Raw genomic sequence first — 21,819 nt, forward strand, 5'->3', positions numbered from 1 at the left:
GGTTATGATGTTCATCTGGAATAGACATTATAATGTTAGCGTACACTAGCTGGGAAAGTCTGTTTTGTCTATGGTGACACTCGGTTTTATACATAGGTAGAGAGTGCAGTTTCGCTACCCTTTCGCCTGCATATACCATTGATGTCTTGAAGTGGAGTGTAAACTGTGTGAGAAAATCAAATATGTAACTTCCAAAATGATATTTGTACGTCTTATGGGTCATCCAGAGTTGTCAGATTTCCCTGGCTCGGCTCAGGATTAGAGCCCAGGCCATTTGTCACCCTGCTGTGGTCATTCATTACATTTCTCTCCAGCAGTAGGAACAAAGGCTACCCCACACAAAAGGAGCAATTAGCAGTACTACTCCCTGCTTTTCGAGGAGGAATGGGGTGGGGCAGAATTACCTACATTAATCGTTCAGCTGCCTCACTGCACCATTGATTGACCTACCCAAGACTAGAGAACAAAGGAGAGTTTCCAGACAAAAGGAGCCAACCCAGAGGGGTGCTCTCTTTAAGATTCTAGTGTGCAGGCCCTAACCGTGATGTCAGCGAGGGGCGGAGCTGAGATCCAGGAGCAGATGTGACTAGTGGCTCCTGTATGAAACCATTTTGAACTGTCCCAGCATGCTGGAAAGGAGGGTTGGGACAGGGGTGGAGAGGTGATGTGGCACCTTAGGATTGGCCAGGGGTGCCTTACCTCCCTGACCTCTAGAAACTTTCTTTTCCCATGTAATGCTCTTGCACAAGGGGGAAACTGTCTCTTGCCTGTGGATTTTTCCTGGGACCGCCATGAAGAACTGGAAGGAGGAACCCCCTGACCAGGACCAAGGACCCTGCTCAATTGACCCTAGAACCAGTTGATCTCCCCAAGGGCCAGTGAGTTTACCCCCACCGCCCCCTTACTCCTGGACTTTTTTGTGCGCAGAAAGCAAGCTCAAGAGGAGAGCTGGCGCAGTTAGCACAGAGAACCAGCTCTGAGATGACTGCACCGCTTCGGAGGTGAGGAGGGTTCCCGCAACTGCCCCCAATTGATAGAGCCCGTCACCAGTAGTAAAATGAGCCCAGGTTCTGCCAAATCGGCCCAACGGGTCCCAAGTTATTGTTTTTTTTTAAAGTTTGGCAACCTTTGATTTCTCCTGCCGGCTGGTTGGTAAATGTCCCGCCGCAAAGAAACTGTCTTTTTGTCCTTGGGGAGAAGGCCTGTGTGAGACCCCTTCCTGTCCCTTCATTTTACCCAGGGTCGCCATCACTCAGACATGATCCTGTTTTAGGGGGCTGGGACCCCATCCCCGGCCCCATGGCACAACTGAGAAAGAGAAAATGCTGAGGTGCCTTCATGCTCCCCCTGCCGAAGCAGTCAGGGGCCCAGGACCCCACTCCTGGGCCCCAAAACAAGGGTTAAAGGGGGAGGTGCCCCACCCCCTTCCCCCAGCTGTTATGTTAATACATTTTAAAGCGCACATATACCCAGGGTTGTCTTGGAGATGATTCAGCATAACAAGCATGTAGTTATAAGGATACTAGTTGTTAAAGAGCCATGATTTCAGCAGTTTTCTAAAAGTTAACAGGATGGGAACTGCTCTAATGTGTATAGGTAGACTATTCCTGAGTTTTGAGGCTTCTGAAGCAAAGCAACTACCCCCCCTCCCCCACCCCACCCCCACATTTCAGTCTTTTGAATCTGAGACAGGTGACCATCATTGAGCTTTGAGATCGCAAGTCCTTGTTGGGTATATAATTGTATGAGATGGTTGGTCCCAAGTTATGGAGAGCTTTGTAGGTAAGACAAAGTGCCTAGAATTTATTTTGATTGCCTTCTGAAAGCCAATGGAGTCCTTTAATAGTTAGAGATACTGACTGGAATTTCGGATGGTCAAGAAGAAGGCTAGCAGCCGCATTCTGATATTCAGATATTGCTTTTGGAGATTCAGGTATAGTCCGTTACAATAATCCAATTTAGTGAGGACTAATAATGTGATTCCTCAAATTAGGTGGAATAAAGGGAAGAATTTTTCTGATGATTCTGATGGTGTTGAAGCTTGAAGAAATAACTGAGTTGATGTGTTAGCTAAAATTTAGATTATCACCGATTAGGACTTCCAGGTTTTTAGCTTTTTGCACCGGTGAAGGTGAGTACTCCTAGTTCTGTGGGCTAACGGGTAGGATTCCTAAATTGTGGACTGTTACCAAAAAGAATGACCTCTGTTTTGTCTGAGTTCAATTTCAGGCAATGTTTGCCCATCCCATTACCTGTAGCCCTAACACAGTTGTGAAGTGTTCTGTCCCCGTATCCAGGAGCGGGCAGAGAGGAAAGGGCTGCTGTTTTCCCGTGGCCACATACAGTAGTGCCGTCCGTGTGGGTAGACGGATAAGGGCAGGCCAAGGTGGGCTCCCAAGGCACCCCATTGGTGTAGAGGCCTTCGGGTAGCCCGGGTGGGACTGGGCATCCCCACCCTGAGGAGATGAAAGAGAGACGTGGCACAAAGCAGAAAATAGCATAAAAACGAAGGAAAAGTTAGATGCTGCTCTCCCTGGCGCAGCGGCAGACCCACTAATATAAAATTCACTGCTTCCCAGAGGAGCCTCCCATAATTCCTTGCAGGGCCTTACATTTTAGCCCGCACTGTCAGAGATTTCTCCATCTGGGGCCACCACCAACATACTTCGAAAGATACTGCCTTTCTCGCATAAGGGATTTGAGGAGTCTAAACCCTAAGTTGGGGGAGACCCATAAACAGTAAACCTTTCAGGATTTTCCCTAGATTTCCTAGCACTCCCAAGTCTGGAGCGTTTTGCTCTACAACCGGTAGTGTTGCGCTCTCTAGGAGCCATGTGTATGGTGACATTCTTGAGGGTCTAAACGGCCTAACGGTGGCTAAATGTAATATTGGAATTGATGCGTCCTCCAGGGGCGAAATGTATGGTTACAAGGCAATGTTATATCAGTGTGATGCTCTCTAGGGGCTATTTTCATAAGTGCAGTTTGAAGGTATCAAATGTATAAGAAATACACAAATCCAGGGAAATCATGACCAATGCTTTATTGGTTCACCATATTAGTTTCAAATACTTTATTGGTTCACCATAATGATTTCAAATGCTTTATTGGTTTCCATAATTAGGTCAATGATTATTGTTCACTGTATATATGTTTTATTAACCTTAAGTGCATTCATGCTGGGGTTTTTCTTTGATAATTACATCTAAGTACACAATGATGATTTTAACTTGTGGTTTGTTGCTCTTAAACTGTGGTAAAACCAATAGACTCTCTTTATATGTTTGTGTGACCCCCCTTTAGTCACTCAAAGGTGATATTCAATGTTATATATGGTATTTTCCAATGTACTAATTTGTAACTTATTGCATAGTATTTCATTTTGTGCGTGTGTGTGTGATAAATGTACTGACTGGACAATCTTTTATTGAATGTTATTGTTGTGTGCCAGTGAATGGTAATTACTAACCCACACCACCTCCCCTGAGTAAGCCTTGGACTGCTCTTCTCTCTACCCTGAAAGAGTCAAGTGCTACAATGGGGTGCTTGGTTCTTACAGGCCATACAACTAGTAGCCCATTTTCCGACACCCACTGAAATGTATTATAAGTAAAATTACCTGATATAGTTGTGGACATCCTGGATACCTGCTTCGATTTTACTATTCTTGGTGCAACAAGCACAGTTATAGTTAATACCAAACAACCTGATCAATATTTCATTGAAAAAGTTTTAAATTATAGTCACTGTGGTTACTCTAATTTGAAATGACAAGGTTGCAAGTAATGTACTACTATTAATTTTCAAAGACGGGGTAACCTTATATTTCTAATGATAGGGCAGGAGTAGAGTCTTACTCTGTATCTGTGGTAATGGTCAGCAATACATCTGAAATGCAATTTTTGAGTGCATCATAATTTCTTGGACTTTCCTCTTTCAGAGGTTGAAAAATTAGCACAATTGAATTATTATTACATCACTTGAATATTTTAGCGCCCTGAGTTAGTGTAATTCATGATGTTATGTTATGTTATGTTATGTTAAAATGGGACTTTTATAGCGCAACGGCTACTCCAAAGGAGTGTCCCGGCGCTTTGTGCTCCAGACCAAAGAGAAGCTGGAAAACATAACAGTAAAAGAACAGGGGCCTGAAAGAGGGGACGGACTATCCAGAAAACAGCCAAGTTTTTAAGTCTTTCCTGAAGACAAGCAGGTTCACGGTATTCCGCAGAGACACCGGTAAAGAATTCCATAGCAATCTAAAGGACCGGCCGCCTAGCCGAGCCCTTTTGATACGTGGTACCCAAGCCAGAGCCAATGTTTCTGACCTGAGGGATCGTGTAGGTCGGTAGAAATCCAACCTCTTCTGAAGATATTTAGCACCATTGCCATGCAAGGCCTTATGGGCAAGGGTCATGGCCTTGAACAGTATCCTCTTCCGCACCGGAAGCCAGTGGAGGGATACAAGGAGGTTAGAGGCGCTGGTGCGACGGTGCAGGCCAAAAATTGCACGAGCGGCAGCATTCTGGGTAACCTGCAGACGCTGGAGGAGATATTCTGGCAGACCCAGATATAGGACATTTGCATAGTCCAATCTGGATCCTATAAGTGCCTGAACAGTGATCCTCCGATGTTCCTCCGAGAGAAGGGGAAAGAACTTGCGTAGCATTCTGAGGATCCCAAAGCATGTTCCCGTAAGAGTCGAAACCTGGGATTTGAGCGAAAGCTCGTTGTCAATTTTAACTCCCAGGTTCTTAGCCCACTTAGAAGACTGAGTGGGAGGGAACATGTCAGCAGGCCACCATCCATGCCAATCTGGTTCCGATGGGCATCCGAAGAATAGTATTTCGGATTTGTCCGAGTTGCACTTGAGGCTGTTATGATGAAACCAGTTAAAAACAGCCCCAAGGCACTCGCGGATCCTTTCTCCATCGAACTCTTCGCTCTTACGGCAGGTGAACAGAAGCTGGGTGTCGTCAGCATAAGAGACGATCCGGGCCCCATAGGACTCCGCCAGTGTCGCCAGAGGGGTCATAAGGATGTTAAATAGAGTGGGGCTCAGTACAGAGCCCTGAGGCACTCCGACTCCCAATGGCGGCATCTCGGCGGACCCAGGTGGGACCCAGACCGTCTGCCGGCGGTTGGCAAGAAAGGAACGAAACCAGTTGAGCACCGTCCCCCCTAGACCGATGTCATGAAGTCTAGTGAGGAGATCCTCATGGGGGACGGTGTCAAACGCCGCCGACAGGTCTAACATGACTAACATCACCCTGCCTCCGGTATGATGTGTGCTACATAATGCGGAAATTTTTTAATGGGAGGTTCACAAGTCTCTTGGTGTACTGGTTATGTGAAAGGTATTAGCCAGAGCGCCACCAGTTTTCTGGAATGTTTTTTGATGTTTGCACACTGTTGATTTCCTGCATATCCAGTTTCACTGCGGTATATATATTTATGAACCGTATGAATCAATCAAATCTGCTTTATTCAGCTGGCATGCAGCCATAAAATGATGGAAAAAAACAAAGGAGCAATATAAAACCAGATACCATGCATAAAACTACTCATACATCTGCAAGTATAATGATTCAAAATGGCCTGTGTATAACATCTGTAAGAAGGCCTGCTTAAAGTGCTATGCGCTTTGAGACCCTAAAACAGTACCTTAATCTTATTTTCACCCCAATGAATTAAAAACCCATCTCATAAGTTAAACAAGCATTTGCAATGCAATATGTCTCGCATTTACGCGACTTTAAGCTATTGGCGTTGTAAATGACTATGCCTTTTATTTATGCTTTAAAAGAAAACCAAAATAAAAGGCATTATCATTTGCAATTTCAATAGCTCAAACTTGTGTAAATGCAAGACCTATTGCATTGCAAATGCTTGTTTGTATATGACTCCTAAATGTTTGCTCTTTAGATTTCGTACTAGCTACAGCAAGTTTTAGATGTCTGCCTGAGCTCATGTAATCACAAAAAGTTTAAACAAGAAAACAACGGAGTGATTGTCTTACTGACATGGAGATGAGTACTTTTTTATTTTTTAATCAAAGTACCATTGCACCACAAAGGTAATTGTCCACTCTACAACACATATTAAATGCGTTAACAAAGACAATAGCTCTATCTAAACACTAACGCCCCAAAAGCGAGACTATTGGCTTTGCCAGTGCTTGTTTCTTGTGGCTCAGAGGGGCGGGTGATCTTCAGTTCCGTGGTGGTTGATTTGTCTTTGCCAGTTCTTGCTTGTTGTGGTTGTGAGAGGGGAGGGCGCAAGTGATCTTCAGTTCACCGGTGGTTGATTTGTCTTTGCCAGTGCTTGCTTGTTGTGGTTGTGAGAGGGGAGGGCGCGAGTGATCTTCAGTTCCCTGGTGTTAGATTTGTCGTTGCCAGTGCTACTTTGTTGTGCGTGTGAGAGGGGAGGGCGCGAGTGATCTTCAGTTCCCTGGTGGTTGATTTGTCTTTGCCAGTGCTTGTTTGTTGTGGGTGTGAGAGGGGAGGGCACGGTTGATCCTCAGTTCCCTGGTGGTTGATTTGTATTTGCCAGTGCTTGTTTCTTGTGGGTATGAGAGGCGCTGGTGATCTTCAGTTCCCTGATTTGTATTTGCCAGTGCTTGTTTCTTGTGGGTATGAGAGGCGCTGGTGATCTTCAGTTCCCTGGTGGTACATTTGTCATTATCAACTTTGTGGTGCAATGGGTACTGGGTGGCAGTCAGCTCTACAACCCATATTAACCCTACAATGCTAACATTCCTACCCAGCCATGGGAGATGCAATCTGAAGGCCTACGATTTTTACTGAATTGTGGGCAACACGCAGCTTCAAAAGCAATATGTTGTAATTGGAATTTGATTAAGACTTGTGGCAGGACACTTCGGTGGTATTGCACACAAGCTGGCTCCGTGAAGCCGACCGGGGTGGGGTTTGGGGGGACTGCTGCCAGCCTCCGGGGACAGGAGATGTGCACGTGTACGGAGTGCACATCTCCTGTCCGCGATGCCACCTCCTGTCTCCATCTGGCACAGAAAGCAGCGACTATAGGTCTCGCCAAGGCTTGCATGCCATGCGCTGCATCGCTAGGCGAGACCTAAAAACAGCTGCTTTGTAATGGTATATTGAGTGTCTAGAGTGTACAGCAACGCTTAAAAATTGGCTTACATAAAAACATGTTTCATCATCAGGCAGTTCTTTCAGAAAGAGTAATGACAGAGTACATACAGTCCATCAAATTTCTGGACTTAATACAAGGCATTAAAAACCTTTTAGCACATTTCTGCTAAAACCACAGAAAAAAGTAAAGTGAAGCATTGACTATTTCAAAATATTATTACAAGGGCAAACAAGCAATTCTAAATTGTGCTGAAAACCTGAAGGAAAGGAAAGTAGGTAGTTTATAGTGTCTGCCTGTAAGTGGTACAGTAAAGCACATTCCTACCTTCCTCTCCCAATGCACAAATAATTGCTGAGGGTTTTGGCATGGTTTACTGACAGATAAGTTGAAATGGAGGTTTTTGATATTGTTGAGCTTAACCTTTTCTCCCGGGCGAGAGTTGGCAAAAAATACATATTGCCTCCTGCCCCTGGTCACATATGTTTCAGCTTGGGGTAAATCAATGGCAACAAAGACTTTTTGTACAGATGCTAGCCACAGAATATCAAGACCTTTAACACAGGCTAAACAATATTTTATTATGGCTCCCGTTAGAAACGCCTCGTGATCTTTCCAAATCGAAAGCCATAGCAAAGGGGGGACAAATGTGAACATATATTGCTTAGTCCCAACTCATTATGGCAAACGAGGTGAGCAGAGGAAAGCGGCACAGATGAGAGCATACAACAGAAACAGTTTTCTTCTGTTTGGATAGCTGAAGAGTCCCTGATTCCCAATACTCCCGCCTTTTAAGTGGCAACTGGTACGCATTGCATAGAATACACTTGTAACATAGGGTGGCTACTCGATCCCCAGAAGGGGACGATAGGTTAAGAAGTGAAACAATCGGCTTGAAAAGCTTAGTTTCCCGCTCAATCTTTATAGGTATCCACGAGCCATTGGAGCTGAAAACCACCCCCAGATAAAAAAAATGTATTAACCCCTTCCATCATGCATCACAGTGCTCGTGTGCTGATGACGGCTGGTGGCCGTCATGAACCCGCCCACTCATTAGAAGTGCCGCAGAATCGCGGCCGCACCCAAGGGGTTAATGCTAACTAGGCAGTTTGTTTCAACCAAAATACTTAAGTGGTTTACTCCTCGGCCCTCAAGCCATGACAGAAGATTTAGAGAAATTGGTCAATAAATCCAGGGTTCCCATAAATTCCACAAATGATTTGATCAATAATCTCAGGGCTCTTTGGGTGCGTGCCAGTAAGACTGCATCATCTGCATACACCAAAATGGGGCATGGGTTACCAAGGCCCATAGGAACATCTGACGTGCATGATGTCAGGTGAGTACCAAGTTTGTTAATATACAAGATGAACAGCAAAGGAGCAAGCACGCACTCCTGTCATACCCCGCACCCGATTTTAATTTCTCTTGTAAGCTCTTCAATTTGACCAAACCTCACTCTGGCATTTGGGTTCATGTGCAAAGGTAAACAGATGTACAAGTGATTCCTCTTTCCCTGTTTCTAATAATATTTGCCAGACCTTTGACCGATTTTACTCAGTCAAATGCCATAGTTAGGTCCATAGATGCTAAATACATATGGGTGCGCTTCACTACAGTGTATTTGCCCAATATTAAGCAAAGGTTCCATCACTGGTCCTGAATTCCAGTATATTTACTAAAACCATACTGGCATGGATTCAAAATCTTTTCATCCACCCTCTCAATGGTCACGTACATAAAACGCTCCCATAGATTTTTGATAGAATAAATCTATGAGAGGGATTGGGCGATAACAACTGGGTGAAGATCGGTCACCCTTTTTAAAAAGAAGTACAATTGTACACGATGCCCATAAAGGTACCCAATAAAAAATGTTGTCAATATTGTTCAACAGAGTCTCTTATATGCTATCATTGCATTTTATCAGCTCGATTGGTATGCCATCCAGGCCAGGTGCCTTTCCCCTCGCACTTTACTGTTGACACTTCATTTAAGGGCACTGCCACTATAGGGTTTTACTCGACCCTCTTGCTTACACACATGGCTAGATTCCCCACTGAATACATTGTAGAAAAGTGTTCCTCTAATGCCTCCCTACTGAAGTGGCAGCCAATTGGCGCCCCCGGCCTGTTATCTGACCTCAGGGCTGGGACAGATTCCCAAAAACTTACTGTTCTCAGTCCTAGCTTAGTGCGCTAGTCTGTCCCACTGCTGAGGAATCACCTCCACCTTTCTATTTTTAGTTGCTGCTTTATATGTTTTGCACAAGCTGGTTACCTCCGTGGGGTCCCTGGGGTGATCTGTCAATACCTGCAGTTTACAAATTTCTAGTTGAAATTTTGTGATTTCTCTCGATGCCATAAGCAAGTCAATGACAACGGGGTTGTGATCCACGAATTCTGTTTGGACAATTGCCCCCGACACAAACAGATCAGATAAATTATTGGAAACAAAAATGTTATCAATAATGGAGAGACAATTACTTCCCCTAAACGTTGGCAAGTCAGCTTGTGAATCCATACTAATATAATAAAGAGAGAGCCCAAACCTTTTAGGCGGGTAATCTCAGGAACCACAGCACCAATCACAACACCCAATACAGCGTTGGAAAGGGCAGTTGCAGCATAAGGACATAGGCTATGCAGACGCCCATCATGTACATTTAAAAGGTAAAAGAACCGTGCCAGTAAAATAGACCCTTGTGGGGGTGTCTGCGTTGTGCTGTGGGCGTGTGCTATGGGCGTGACAAACGCTGGGGGCGTGTGGTACATTCCGCCCTTCATGCCATGTCTCATATCGTGTGCTAGTCCCACCCTGCTCCCTTTAAATACCCCTGCACCCCATAATCATAACCCACCCTTACTCCTTAACATACCCCAACACCCTTAAACACTAACCCATCTTAACCCTATAAATATACCCTGTACCCCAAAACCCAAACTTATCCCTAAACCCTAAAAATACCCCTGTACCCCAAAACCCAAACCTAGCCCTGAACCTTATAAATACCCCTGTACCTCAAAACCCAAACCTACCCCTGAACCCTAAAAATACCCCTGTACCCCAAAACCCAAACCTAGCCCCGAACCTTTAAAATACCCCTGTACCCCAAAACCCAAACCTACCCCTGAACCCTAAAAATACCCCTATACCCCAAAACCCAAACCTAGCCCTGAACCCTAAAAAATACCCCTGTACCCCAAAACCCATACCTATCCCTAAACCCACCCCTGTACCCCATAACCCAAAACTATATCTGAACCCTTAAAATACCCAAACACCCCAAAACATATACCTCAGTACCCCAAAACATATACCCCTATACCCATACTTACCTTATCTAAACACTAGCAGCCCGCCCCAGCGTTGCCTGGCTGGGGGCTGCATTTTTTGCCCGGGGCACAAGGTGGCTGGGGGCAGCATGTGATCGAGCGAGAAGAGGTAGGTGTGATGTACCTCCCCACTCCCTCCTGCCACGACTCCCTCCCGCCCCACTCGTGGTACTGATCACACCCCATAACTTTCCGAAAGCTCAGTAAAGATTTGCAATGCCGATTTGCAATGCCACTCGTAATCAAACCGCCCGCCCCGACTCCCTCCCGCTCCGACTCTTTCCTTTCCTTACCTGACCCGCCACTCCGCCGCTCCTCCTCTTCATTTTTTTTTTTTTTTTTTCTATTTCAAAAGAACAAAGGTCCTAAGCTTAGAACGATTTCAGGAAAAATTAGATAACATATAGACCACAATCGGACAATATGTACAGTTCTTCTTATACCCAGCCGGGCAAAGAATTTATTTCAGGAATGTTTGACAGGGAGTCAATTTAAATATTACAATATCATATCAAACATAGTAGTGTTTGAAGTAAGGCACAAGCCTGTGCCGTACTCATCAAGATAGAAAAAGGTTGTGAGAAAGGGGTGCAGAAAAAAGAACAGTTTACATCAGGCAAAGGAAGAGTTGAGCAAAAGACTGGTACTGCTTTAGGATTTAAATTGGCAGTATTCCCTTTAGTAGAGCATACAAAAATAAATCACAATAACAGAAATGTATGTCTACATAAGTGTCGACGGCGTTTCGATCCTGTGCTCTAAAATAGAAAGATCATCATCAGGACTTAATATATGCCTGGAATAACATAGAGCAATTAAGCCCAGGGGCGGGTTTGAAGAGGCGCTTTCAGTTAATGCTGGCCACAAAATTGTGGTACACTAGAGGCGTGTGTGATGTACTTCAGGAGGCAATATATTTCGGCGTCCTGGGATGGCTGCCCAGTGTGGAGTACTCAATTGGAAGAGAGTTTTTGGGGGAACAATCTTGGAGGGGGATACGTTGTCCCGTAGCAGCAACAGATAGCTGAATAAATATGAGTGAGCGCCTAGTTTGGCGTTCTCACCCGGTTTCCAGGGACTCCGTAGCGGCGGTCGGGAAATTGCACGATCCGCTCGCAATAGGCAGGATGACGGTGCATCTGTTCCTCGCAAGCGATGTTGCTTCCTCCTCTTCATGACGCACCTGAGCCGCCGCTCTCACTGCACCGCCGCTCCTTGTCCGCCGCTCCTCCTTCGTTGTCATCACACGCGTCGTGGCCAGCGCTATGTCCCGGCCGGCGCTACTTTCAGGGGACTACTTTGTTTTTAAACTTAAATTTTTAAATTTACGTTTTTTTTTCAAATTTATATAGCCTATGTCCATCTACACACCCTGACATTTTTAACGATGTATCGGGTGTGTAGATTTGCGCTGTGGTTCCCGAGTTTACCTGGCTCAAAGGGGCAAGTTCTCTCTTTATAGTAGTAGTATAGATATATATAAATACACACACATTTTCTCTCTCTCTTATTTTAAAGCCAGCAATTAAACCACGCTACATTGTGCTATATACCAGTGTCATTTTAAAGCGTTACAAGTGTGCAAGCACTATGCATACATCTAGGCTATAGGCGCTTCAGCTAATTACAACATTGCATGTTTTAAAGGACATAATATAAACTAAAATATGCTTCACCTACCCCAGGTGTTAAGTATTTCGAAATGATTGTGTGGATGCTAAACTACAAAGCATTGTAATAGTCTGTAACATTTTGCCTCTCGGAGCGGACTGTGAGGCTGAACCCTGGTTCACCATGCATTAGAGCTGAACTCTACATGGACATCCAGTCACAGACTGCGATGCTGCAGGCACATTCACCCAGTTCTCGAGCCTGGCTCTACAGGGACCTCTAGGAACAGACTTCAATACTGAACCCTGGTTTACCCTGTACTGAAGCCTGACTTTGCAGGGACATCTTATGTCATTGGTGTACAGGCCTCTAGTACTGCGCCCTGTACACCAATGGCAGATTCCATCTTACACGACCTCTCTCTATTGAGAGCCAGTGCTGTTGCCCACAAGTCTGCGTGCTTAACAGAGGTGACTGTGCGCTGAAGCACGGGTAGATTCAACGTACAGACGTTTCAGGCATTATCTAAGAGGGAGTGACAGCGGGACTGAAAATTAAAGCCGTGAACGATAAAAAGCCACAAAAATGCATCTTGGTATCACTTGCATTAAAGATGTCACAATAGGGTGATCGCTGCCGCCATCGGGAACTATGTCAAAGGTTCAGAGCTGGCATTCTCAGAGCTTGGGAGAAATTGCTGACCTTTTGCGCTGCCCAAGTTCTGGCATGTTTCATTGCGATTGTCATCACAATTATTACCATCACCCTTGCTGGTTTCAAGTTGTGGTGAACTCTGTGCCCTGCCTCCGGCTGGTAGTTTCTTACCCTTTGTCTTAGTCAATCATGCTTGCATTTGAAGGATCCTGATGTTTACAGCCCCCTTTCAGGGAATCCAGACCGCTAGTCGAGACCCATTTTAGGCTTTTAAATCATCTGCTGGCGTACTGCGGAATCCTTATGTGGAGCACCCTGTGACGTAATGCTCCCAGCAATTTTTCGCCAGGTAAACTAAGCAGGTAAGGCAGTCATGCAGCTATATTTCGAACAGGCCTGTCTCTATTGAGAGCCAGTGCCGGTGCCCACAAGTCTGCGTGCTCAATAAAGGTGACGGGACTCTGAAGCACGGGTAGATTCGACATACAGAGGTTTCAGTCATTATGTAAGAGGAAGTGACAACTGCCCTGAAAATTAAAGCTGTGAATACAGAACGATAAAAAGCCACAAAATGCATCTCTGTATCACTTGCGTTAAAGAGGTAACGTGCAGGGAAAAAACAGTAACGCCGCCTTGAGAAAATAAGGACAGGACCCAGATTGAATGCTACAGATCACTTAACAGAAACTTGCAGACACCCATTAAGAGCCGGCACTTGTCGGAACTGCTGGAATACACCATGTCCGCCGCTCCTCCGTCGTCATCACGCACGTCGCGTCGCAGCCAGCGCTATGTCCCGGCCGGCGCTACTATCAAGGGACTACTTTGTTTTTAAACTTAAATGTTTAAATTTACGTTTTTTTAAAAATGTATATAGCCTAGGTCCATCTACACACCCTGACATTTTCAACGATGTATCGGGTGTGTAGATTGGCACTGTGGTTCCCGAGTTTACCTGGCTCAAAGGTGCAAGTTCTCTCTTTATAATAGTAGTATAGATTAAAAAAAACATGTTTTTACAATTCATGCATTTACAAGCAATTTCGTTGTAAATGTAAGCGTGGTAAAAGCATATAAAATGTAATGCCATGCGTTATAGTGGCATTGCAGAGTCATGGTACTTTCGTAATGAAAGTATGCGGAGTGATGGTATGCGGAAAGAAAGTTGCAGAATAATGAGTGTTTACCCTCCCTGGTAAGTACATTGGTTGCACGGCGGCCCACATCTCCAGCAACATACTCATATTTTTTCACCACCCATTTGAAAAATGCACAGGTCTCTCTCATTGATGGCCAGCACCGACTTACACTTTTAGACACACCTCCTGCCACAAGTTATAGAATTGCAAACTTTTGAGCTGGGGAGCTACGTTTGAATCTTGGCATCAGCTCAACATCCTGTGTCTACCACAAATGAATGTGTTCTTCTGTAATGTAAATTGTGCTCATGCCATGTTGTCAAGTTCGCGCTATATAATATTGCAAGGAAAAATAAAGTAGGGAAACTCGAGTTCACACACTACTGAACGCGCACTCTTAAGTGCATCAGCAGTGCACTGTGAATCGGAGCGTTTCACAGGCCTGTCACAGATAAGAAATGCTATCTAAACGAAATCCTACAAAACAATATACTACTGGCCGGCAGCAATTCATACCCAGACAACGTCGGGACGGGCTGCTAGTGGTATATAAACAAGTAGGGGCTCTGAAATTATGTGGTAGGGTAGGAACAAATTATATTGCAGGGTTGAGTAAATTATGCTGCATATTTTGAGATCGTATTACCTCATTATTTTGACATTTTTACACTTGTTAACAGTGTCTGAGCATTGATTGCACCTCATTAGTATCAGTTTAACACGCAAATATATGGATAAGCAATAGAAGGGGGACCAGCCAGCTTTTGCAATCGGCCTTCCACTGTGCAGCAACACGTATGTCAATATGTCTGACATTAAAGTGCTAATGCATATAAGTGCAAGTTTGTGCATAGTGGTGTCTGGATATGTTTGCACTTGGAACGCAGTCCTTTTTGTTTTTCGAGGGAAGAGAAACTTAGTGTACCAAAGAGATAAATAAAAAATAAATGTAGCTTTCTTAAAATCACCACAATGCTGTTTGTTCGAGGCCAACAATAGCACACCAAACTCCAGGGATTCAAATTCTATTAAATAAAAATATATAATGGGTTTGAGGTTGGCCCACCATTAGACTATAAACAATCTTTCTATCTGTTTACCCCCAATCTGCCCTACCCAGGGGAGCCACATTACAGAAAGTGCCCCGGTGCGCAACAGGTGTTTTCACCTGCTCCTTATGGCCATGTGGTACTTTGTTATTACAGAAGTAGCTGGTGAGTTGTATAAAGCCCCTTCTTTAGTGTGGAACAGCACCAGCACAAGAGGGTGTAAGAGAGTGCACTAGGGAAAGGATTTGTATTAATTGGATGGGGCCAGCACATTCTTGAATTGGGCTGCCCTCTCACCCGTGGAGCCCAAAAAGTATTTCTGTGGCCTTCAGGGATTAGATTGGGAGGCTTTCCTGATCTGTCATGTCCAAGGGGCAATAAGCACAGAAGTCACCTAGTATAATATTACAGATAGTGTCCCAGCGGAGCAATGAGTATTTGCACCCACTCCTTGCGTCCCAGGAGACTTTGGTATTTTAGAAGGGGTTGCAGATGCTTGTCTGGTCCAGTCTACAATGTTGGACTGCACCTGCGCACATCTTTCCCCAGACAAATCACGAGGGATCATCCTGTTATTTTCATGGGTGTACAGAGGCAAAAGAACTGCTGAGGCGTACTGACACTGCGCCACATAGCGTGCTCCTTGTAAGATGAGGCGTGGGGTCCCAGAGTCCCGCACAGCCCCTCTGACCCCCCTCTCCCCCCCCCCCGCCCCCCCCCCACACACACCATCAGACCACCCCTCCCCGCTTTCCCCTTCCTTCTAGAGAGGCCGATCTGCCTCCGATAATAGACAGGGCCATTGCTTCAACCCTTTGCCCTGTCTTTGACAAATATACTTTTCTTAGTGCATGTGCTACTCTGGGAGTTCGCACTTGAGATGAAGACTGCCTTTTTTGTGTGGGTGTGTTTTTGTTTTTTTAACTCCGATGCACTACCCGGGCCTGCCCCAGAAACACCTCTGTAGTGTGCTGAGGCACAAACATACAGGGTGGCTGATGTGTTACTCAGACCCGATGATTTCTCTTTCTTTTTGCCCATCCTTTGAGACCAAATAGTTTTTCTGGACCCCTTCCTGTTGCAGGTGATAGGCCCATCTACACAAGCTTGGGGGGAAAAAATCGGTAAACGTGTGGAAATACAGAAGTGCAGAACATTTTTCATCTGTTTACTTTCACTCAATATGTAATGGAAACTCTGCAAAGTAAGCAACTAACTTGTTTTAATTACAACAGACCAAAATAGGAGGGATCCTGAACATGGAACATGGAAATTAGCTAGGTTAGGTATTACATGCTAACTACACCGCACTATTTTTCAGCTGGAAATAAATTTCAGTCACAAAATGGTGTCAGTCTTTTTGTTCATACTGTGGTTTAAATATGCACACTGCTATACAACCTTTTTAAGTCTATTCAACTGATTTCTCTCCACAGGTAACTATGGCATTTGAGCCTGAGATCTGCGGGGAAAACAATTTAAATCTGCTTGACAGCCTTGAAAATACACAGATAAGCAAGAATGAAGAAAGTACCCCAAATTATTGTAAAATTACAAGCATCGTTCAGCCAATATTGCACCAAACGGCCTCAAGTTCCTCAAAGCACGTAACTGCCTCTTTAAAACCAGCGGATTCAAAGAAAACAGAAATGCAAGAGATTGTGGACAATGAAATAAGATCAGTAACTAATGAGATATTCACTACTTGTAAACATGACAAAACCACCAGTACTGCTCTGCTGGTGGCCCAACAAACAACTTCAGTAGAAGCAAGCAAATTACAGGAGGCAACTTCAAATCTGAAACCAGTGGTTTCGAAAGAAAGAAAACCACAGAATGGAGATGTCTCCACCCCAAGCATTTCAGAAAGGAGCAGTAATGTTGAGGATGGACCCTCTAATGAAAACGGTAATGTCAGTCTACCAATTTTAGATCAAACATTCATAAATGTAGATGTACAAGATCAGCAATTTGCAGTGGGTCCCCTGAAAAGAAAATTTAAATTGATGGATAATCTAGTAAAGCCCAAAAGAAAGTATGCCATTGAATCTTACACCTTAAACGATGTGATATCTGACAATATGGGACCAAACCATTCCCAGGAAGAAGATGGCCATGTTAAACTTAAGGTTTACAAGAAAAGAAAGTCGAAACACCACAATATCACAACCACAAAGAGAAATGAAAATGACGAAGCATGCACCCTAATCAAAGACTCGGAAATTCCCAGCACCAGACTATCCGACCAATGTGCTGTTCTTGAAGACTCATCAGCTAGCATCCCGCTACCGTCATTGCAAGGATGCTTGTCACCCAGGTCCTCCTCACCCGGGGTGGACTTACTAGAGGCAGAGCAGGCCTCCAGCCCCAGCACTTCCCCGGTGAGGGAGGTGCCTGATCGGGCTCCAAGTCCTCAGACTTGGAGAAGCACAGCATGGTCCTCTGAGGAGCCTGTAGCATCTTCATCGAAGTGTCCTCCAGTGCTGCAATGCGAGGTCGATGAAACCATCAGAGAGGAGAGGATTCGAAGGTTGAAAGACCTTTTGAAAGAACGGGAACAAGCACTGGAAGCGATCAGGAAAACCATGTTGAATGTATAGTGACTAAACTATGGTCATGTGACTGCTCCTGCAAAGGGTCCAAACAAAGCAAAGTTTACACAGTAATGCTCCAGAATATATTTGTATGCGATAAGAATCGGTGCTACAAATTAAAGGTGCTTTTGAAGCGCAAGTGTTTATTTTCAGTCTGAAGTTCAGCTATTCAAACTCACTTTGGATTCCAACTTTTGGTACTTGGAAAATGATGTTGTAATGCAGCTTCTTATAATGCCGTTTCTCCCACGATTGTTACAAAATGTGTGTTGCTCACAGCGTGTAAACCTTTGTTAGTATCTTGAATTATTTTTGAGGGCGTCGAGTACCATTGCAAGTAAAAGTATTGCAGTATGCAGGTCAATTTTAGTTTAATGATGGTTGACTCCTTAATGGAATTGCAAATATAATTTGTGTTCGGTTAAAGTTGGTAGTTCTTAACGTCTAACTGGTATTGAAGGATTAATACGAGAGACTGAGGCTTCTACACTTGTTTATTTAAATTTAAATGTTGTCCTAAACGTAACCACAGACAATGAGCACTGGATCAGCGCAGTAGCACTTGCTTGTGTGTGATTTAAAAAATAATAATAGTTGTTTGTTATCCAAAAGTGATGTTAGATCATCAATTGGAAAAGAAATCAACTTATAAAAACAGGTGCTTCAAAAAGGGAAATACATGTAATATGGTACTTCCCATGATGCCATTTACCCAAGTCAGAGGAATTATGGGTAAAGAATAACAGGCAGCTTGGGCTATTAAGATTTTGTTCAAATGTAGTGGAGGAAATACAGGTTTTCTGTGATAAATTTTCCCATGCTTTTCAGTTAAATAAAACATAAAATGTACAAGTATTTATCAATTTGTCTTGAAAGATTTGTGGTGTACACTAGATACCTCCTGTGCATGTTAAATACTTTTCAGATGCTACTTCTGACTTTGGGCCTGATTACGAGTTTAGTGGTCTGGGAACGGGCCACCACGCCAGCACCCCGCTCCCACACTGCCAAACTCGATCTCCCACAGTTTTCTTCTGGTCTGGCAGATGGTCCAGCAGTGATGCAGTGCTAAGGCTCATAAGTGAACCTTGGAAAAGCAGCGCCCGGGGGACCGCCAAAACCAGTTCCTGCACAGCATGGACTGTGCAGTCCATGTCGTGCAGGAACAAAGGGTTCATGCACACTGGAGGCGGTAAACAGTCAAAATATCGATTTTTTAATTTCGACTTACACTTATATCGAGTTGCTAATATCGATGGGACAGAATATCGATGTCCAGAATATCGATGGCCAGAATATCGACCCTAAGGTAAGTAATATCGAAATTACTAATATCGATAGCATATATATCGATGTAAGTAATTTCGATTTACTAATATGTGTTAGAAATTTTAGTTAAGTATTTAAATTAATTGTTATAATATGTGTTTAATATGTTTTTAGAAATAAAAAATATATAAAAGTAAATAATATGTTTTACTACCAGAGCGGGTTGTGGGTTTTTAGGGGAATAGGGTGGGAAGTAATTTATTTGTAATTAAATAATTATTATTTAATGATTAATTTATTTTGCAATTAAATATTAATTGGCAATGAATTATTTTAATTGATTAATTGATTAATTAATTGATAATTTATGTATATTTTTAAGTAAATTATATGTTTTACTACTGGAGCGGGTTGTGGGTTTATAGGGGAATAGGGTGGGAAGTAATTTATTTGTAATTAAATAATTATTTTTTAATGATTAATTTATTTTGCAATTAAATATTAATTGGCAATGAATTATTTTAATTGATTAATTGATTAATTAATTGATAATTTATGTATATTTTTAAGTAAATTATATGTTTTACTACTGGAGCGGGTTGTGGGTTTATAGGGGAATAGGGTGGGAAGTAATTTAATTGTAATATTAATTAATTTTGGGTAAAGGAGTATTTTTAGGGTTCAGGGTCAGTTTTGGGTTTTTGGGTAAAGGGGTATTTTTAGTGTTCTGGGTCAGTTTTGGTTTTTGGGGTAAAGGGGTATTTTTAGGATTCAGGGTCAGTTTTCAGTTTTTGGGAAAAGGGGTATGTTTAGGGTTCAGGGTCAGTTTTCAGTTTTTGGGTAAAGGGGTATTTTTAGGGTTCAGGGTCAGTTTTCAGTTTTTGGGTAAAGGGGTATTTTTGGGGTTCAGGGTCAGTTTTCAGTTTTTGGGTAAAGGGGTATTTTTAGGGTTCAGGGTCAGTTTTTAGTTTTTGGGTAAAGGGGTATTTTTAGGGTTCAGAGTCAGTTTTCAGTTTTTGGGTAAAGGGGTATTTTTAGGGTTCAGGGTCAGTTTTCAGTTTTTGGGTAAAGGGGTATTTTTTGGGTTCAGGGTCAGTTTTCAGTTCTTGGGTAAAGGGGTATTTTTAGGGTTCAGGGTCAGTTTTAGGTTTTTGTGTAAAGGGGTATTTTTAGTGTTCAGGGTCAGTTTTCCCTACTGTTGCACCCACTGGAGTGGGAATAGTAATTATTGGTAAGTAAGTATATATTATATATGATTTTTAATTTTTTTTTAAATTAAATATGTAATATTTTTTTTTACCATTATTACATATTTAAATATGTTTTAGTAATTAATAAGTATTATTTACAGTATTTTTTATGTTCTTTTAAATTAAAAAAAATCGATATATTTTACAACGATATTTTTAACATCGATATTATTTTTTCGATATTTTGGTACTTACCATGTTGTACATAGGGCGTTGATATTTTTGCTATCGATATAATTACGCCGATATTTGTGTAGGTCGAAATTCTGTCTGTCGAAATTCTGTCATAGATCCACTGGAGGCACACCATGTGCCCCCCTGCATGCATCCTCAGGCCTGAGACACCATGGGGCCCTACAGTTTCCTCACAGCCACACTTTTCATGGCAGGCTCACTGCTATGAAAACTCTCTTGGTGAGGAAACTGGTAATAGGCTTGGCGGTGATGTAGTTGCACTGCCAGCATATTGCGAGCCTCCGTCCGCTGCAAGGAACCAAATATCTATCAGACATCACTGCTAGGATACTCAGATCCTCATCAGCAAATGTTCTTAAACACCCTGCATTTAGGTGCAAAACCTAAGGAGGTAAACCTTTAGCTGCTCTGGGAACCAGAGCCTGGAACCTCATGCCAACACACTTACGGCTGAAGGAAGCAGAAACAGAGTTCAGAAAGGCCTTGAAGGCTTGAATCTTCGTATCCTCCGATGCACTCTGCTCATCTCCCATATAATTGAGGTACCTGTCCTCCTCCTCTCTCTCCCGCATAGCGCCAGGATGCTTCTTTTGGAGTGATAGCCACACTCTATAAATAACCAAATTAAATCAATATCACTAGGAACCGCATATTCCTGTCTGTAGCAGCAGTCCTTTGGCGGTTCGACCGCCAAAGCTATAATACGGCGTTTGGACCGCTGGTACAGTGGTTGCCGCACTTCCACCGCTGCGCCACCCCAGGTTTGGCAGTCCAAGGACCGCCAAACTCGAAATCAGCCTCATAGAACTTTCATGGTCAATGTATTTTAAAAGCCATCATCTTTATGCCTTCTGTTCATTAGTACACACCTGCATTCAGCAGTAGAATGATATCAGCGAGTGCGTGGTACCTTTATAGGCTCAGATCTTCAAGTTTTTTTGAGATTTCAATCTACCTGTGCGTCAGGGATTTCCCCAAGAAGCCAACATGCTTTAAACTATGTGGTGTCTGTCACAGGCAGATGTCTGATGACCCCGCATCGCTCTTGGCCACGTGGAAGGTCCCGGGACTGCTCACGGAGCATCTCCCAACAATCATCGTCTTAATTCAAGTTATTGGTTAAGTCCCACAAAAGAAAGAAGTTGAATCTGCCTTGGACTGCTCCATGCTGACCTCATAGCGATCTAAGTCTCAAGGCCTCGCTCTTCGGTGGAGACTGTGCCAGGGTCTGCGCTGCTACTCCCCAAGTTTCCTGGGGCTGTAGCAACCCAACTCAAAGAGTTTTGTGAGGCAGTGGTCCTCCTATATGGGTGGCCGACCCCTCTGAAGTGCCTTTGGGCCCTAGGGGTGTAGGAGAAACCCCTATTGGAGCCAGTCTGGCCCCTTGGATCTAGTGCTGGATCAGGAGCGCTGCAAGATTGCAACCTTCCTCGGCGCCCGCTCCAGTGCCGTTGTTCCACCAACGCTCCATCTGACACAGAGCCAGATGGACAGCATCTGACTCCAGCGCCGACTAGTGCTATGCTTTCCGAGCCGGAGCCAGTGCCTTTTTTCTTTGACAGACCTGGAGATGGTGATGATTGGGAGGGGTCAGAGGGTCCTTATGGTTA

General features: G+C 43.8%; 1 protein-coding gene across 2 annotated transcripts in view; it reads left to right on the forward strand.

The window, feature by feature from the left end:
• LRIF1 (ligand dependent nuclear receptor interacting factor 1) overlaps positions 1 to 18,352 on the forward strand; it is a 104,877-nt gene extending 86,525 nt beyond the window's left edge. For both annotated transcript variants that reach the window (XM_086933753.1, XM_086933754.1), the window contains one exon: positions 16,338 to 18,352. In XM_086933753.1, the coding sequence (XP_086789879.1) occupies positions 16,338 to 17,501 (1,164 nt within the window). In that variant the 3' untranslated portion in view covers positions 17,502 to 18,352. The remainder of the gene's footprint in view (positions 1 to 16,337) is intronic.
• The last annotated feature ends 3,467 nt before the right edge of the window (positions 18,353 to 21,819 follow it).

The sequence above is a fragment of the Lissotriton vulgaris genome, chromosome 8 (assembly GCF_964263255.1).
Source record: "Lissotriton vulgaris chromosome 8, aLisVul1.2, whole genome shotgun sequence".
Lineage (NCBI taxonomy): Eukaryota > Metazoa > Chordata > Amphibia > Caudata > Salamandridae > Lissotriton > Lissotriton vulgaris.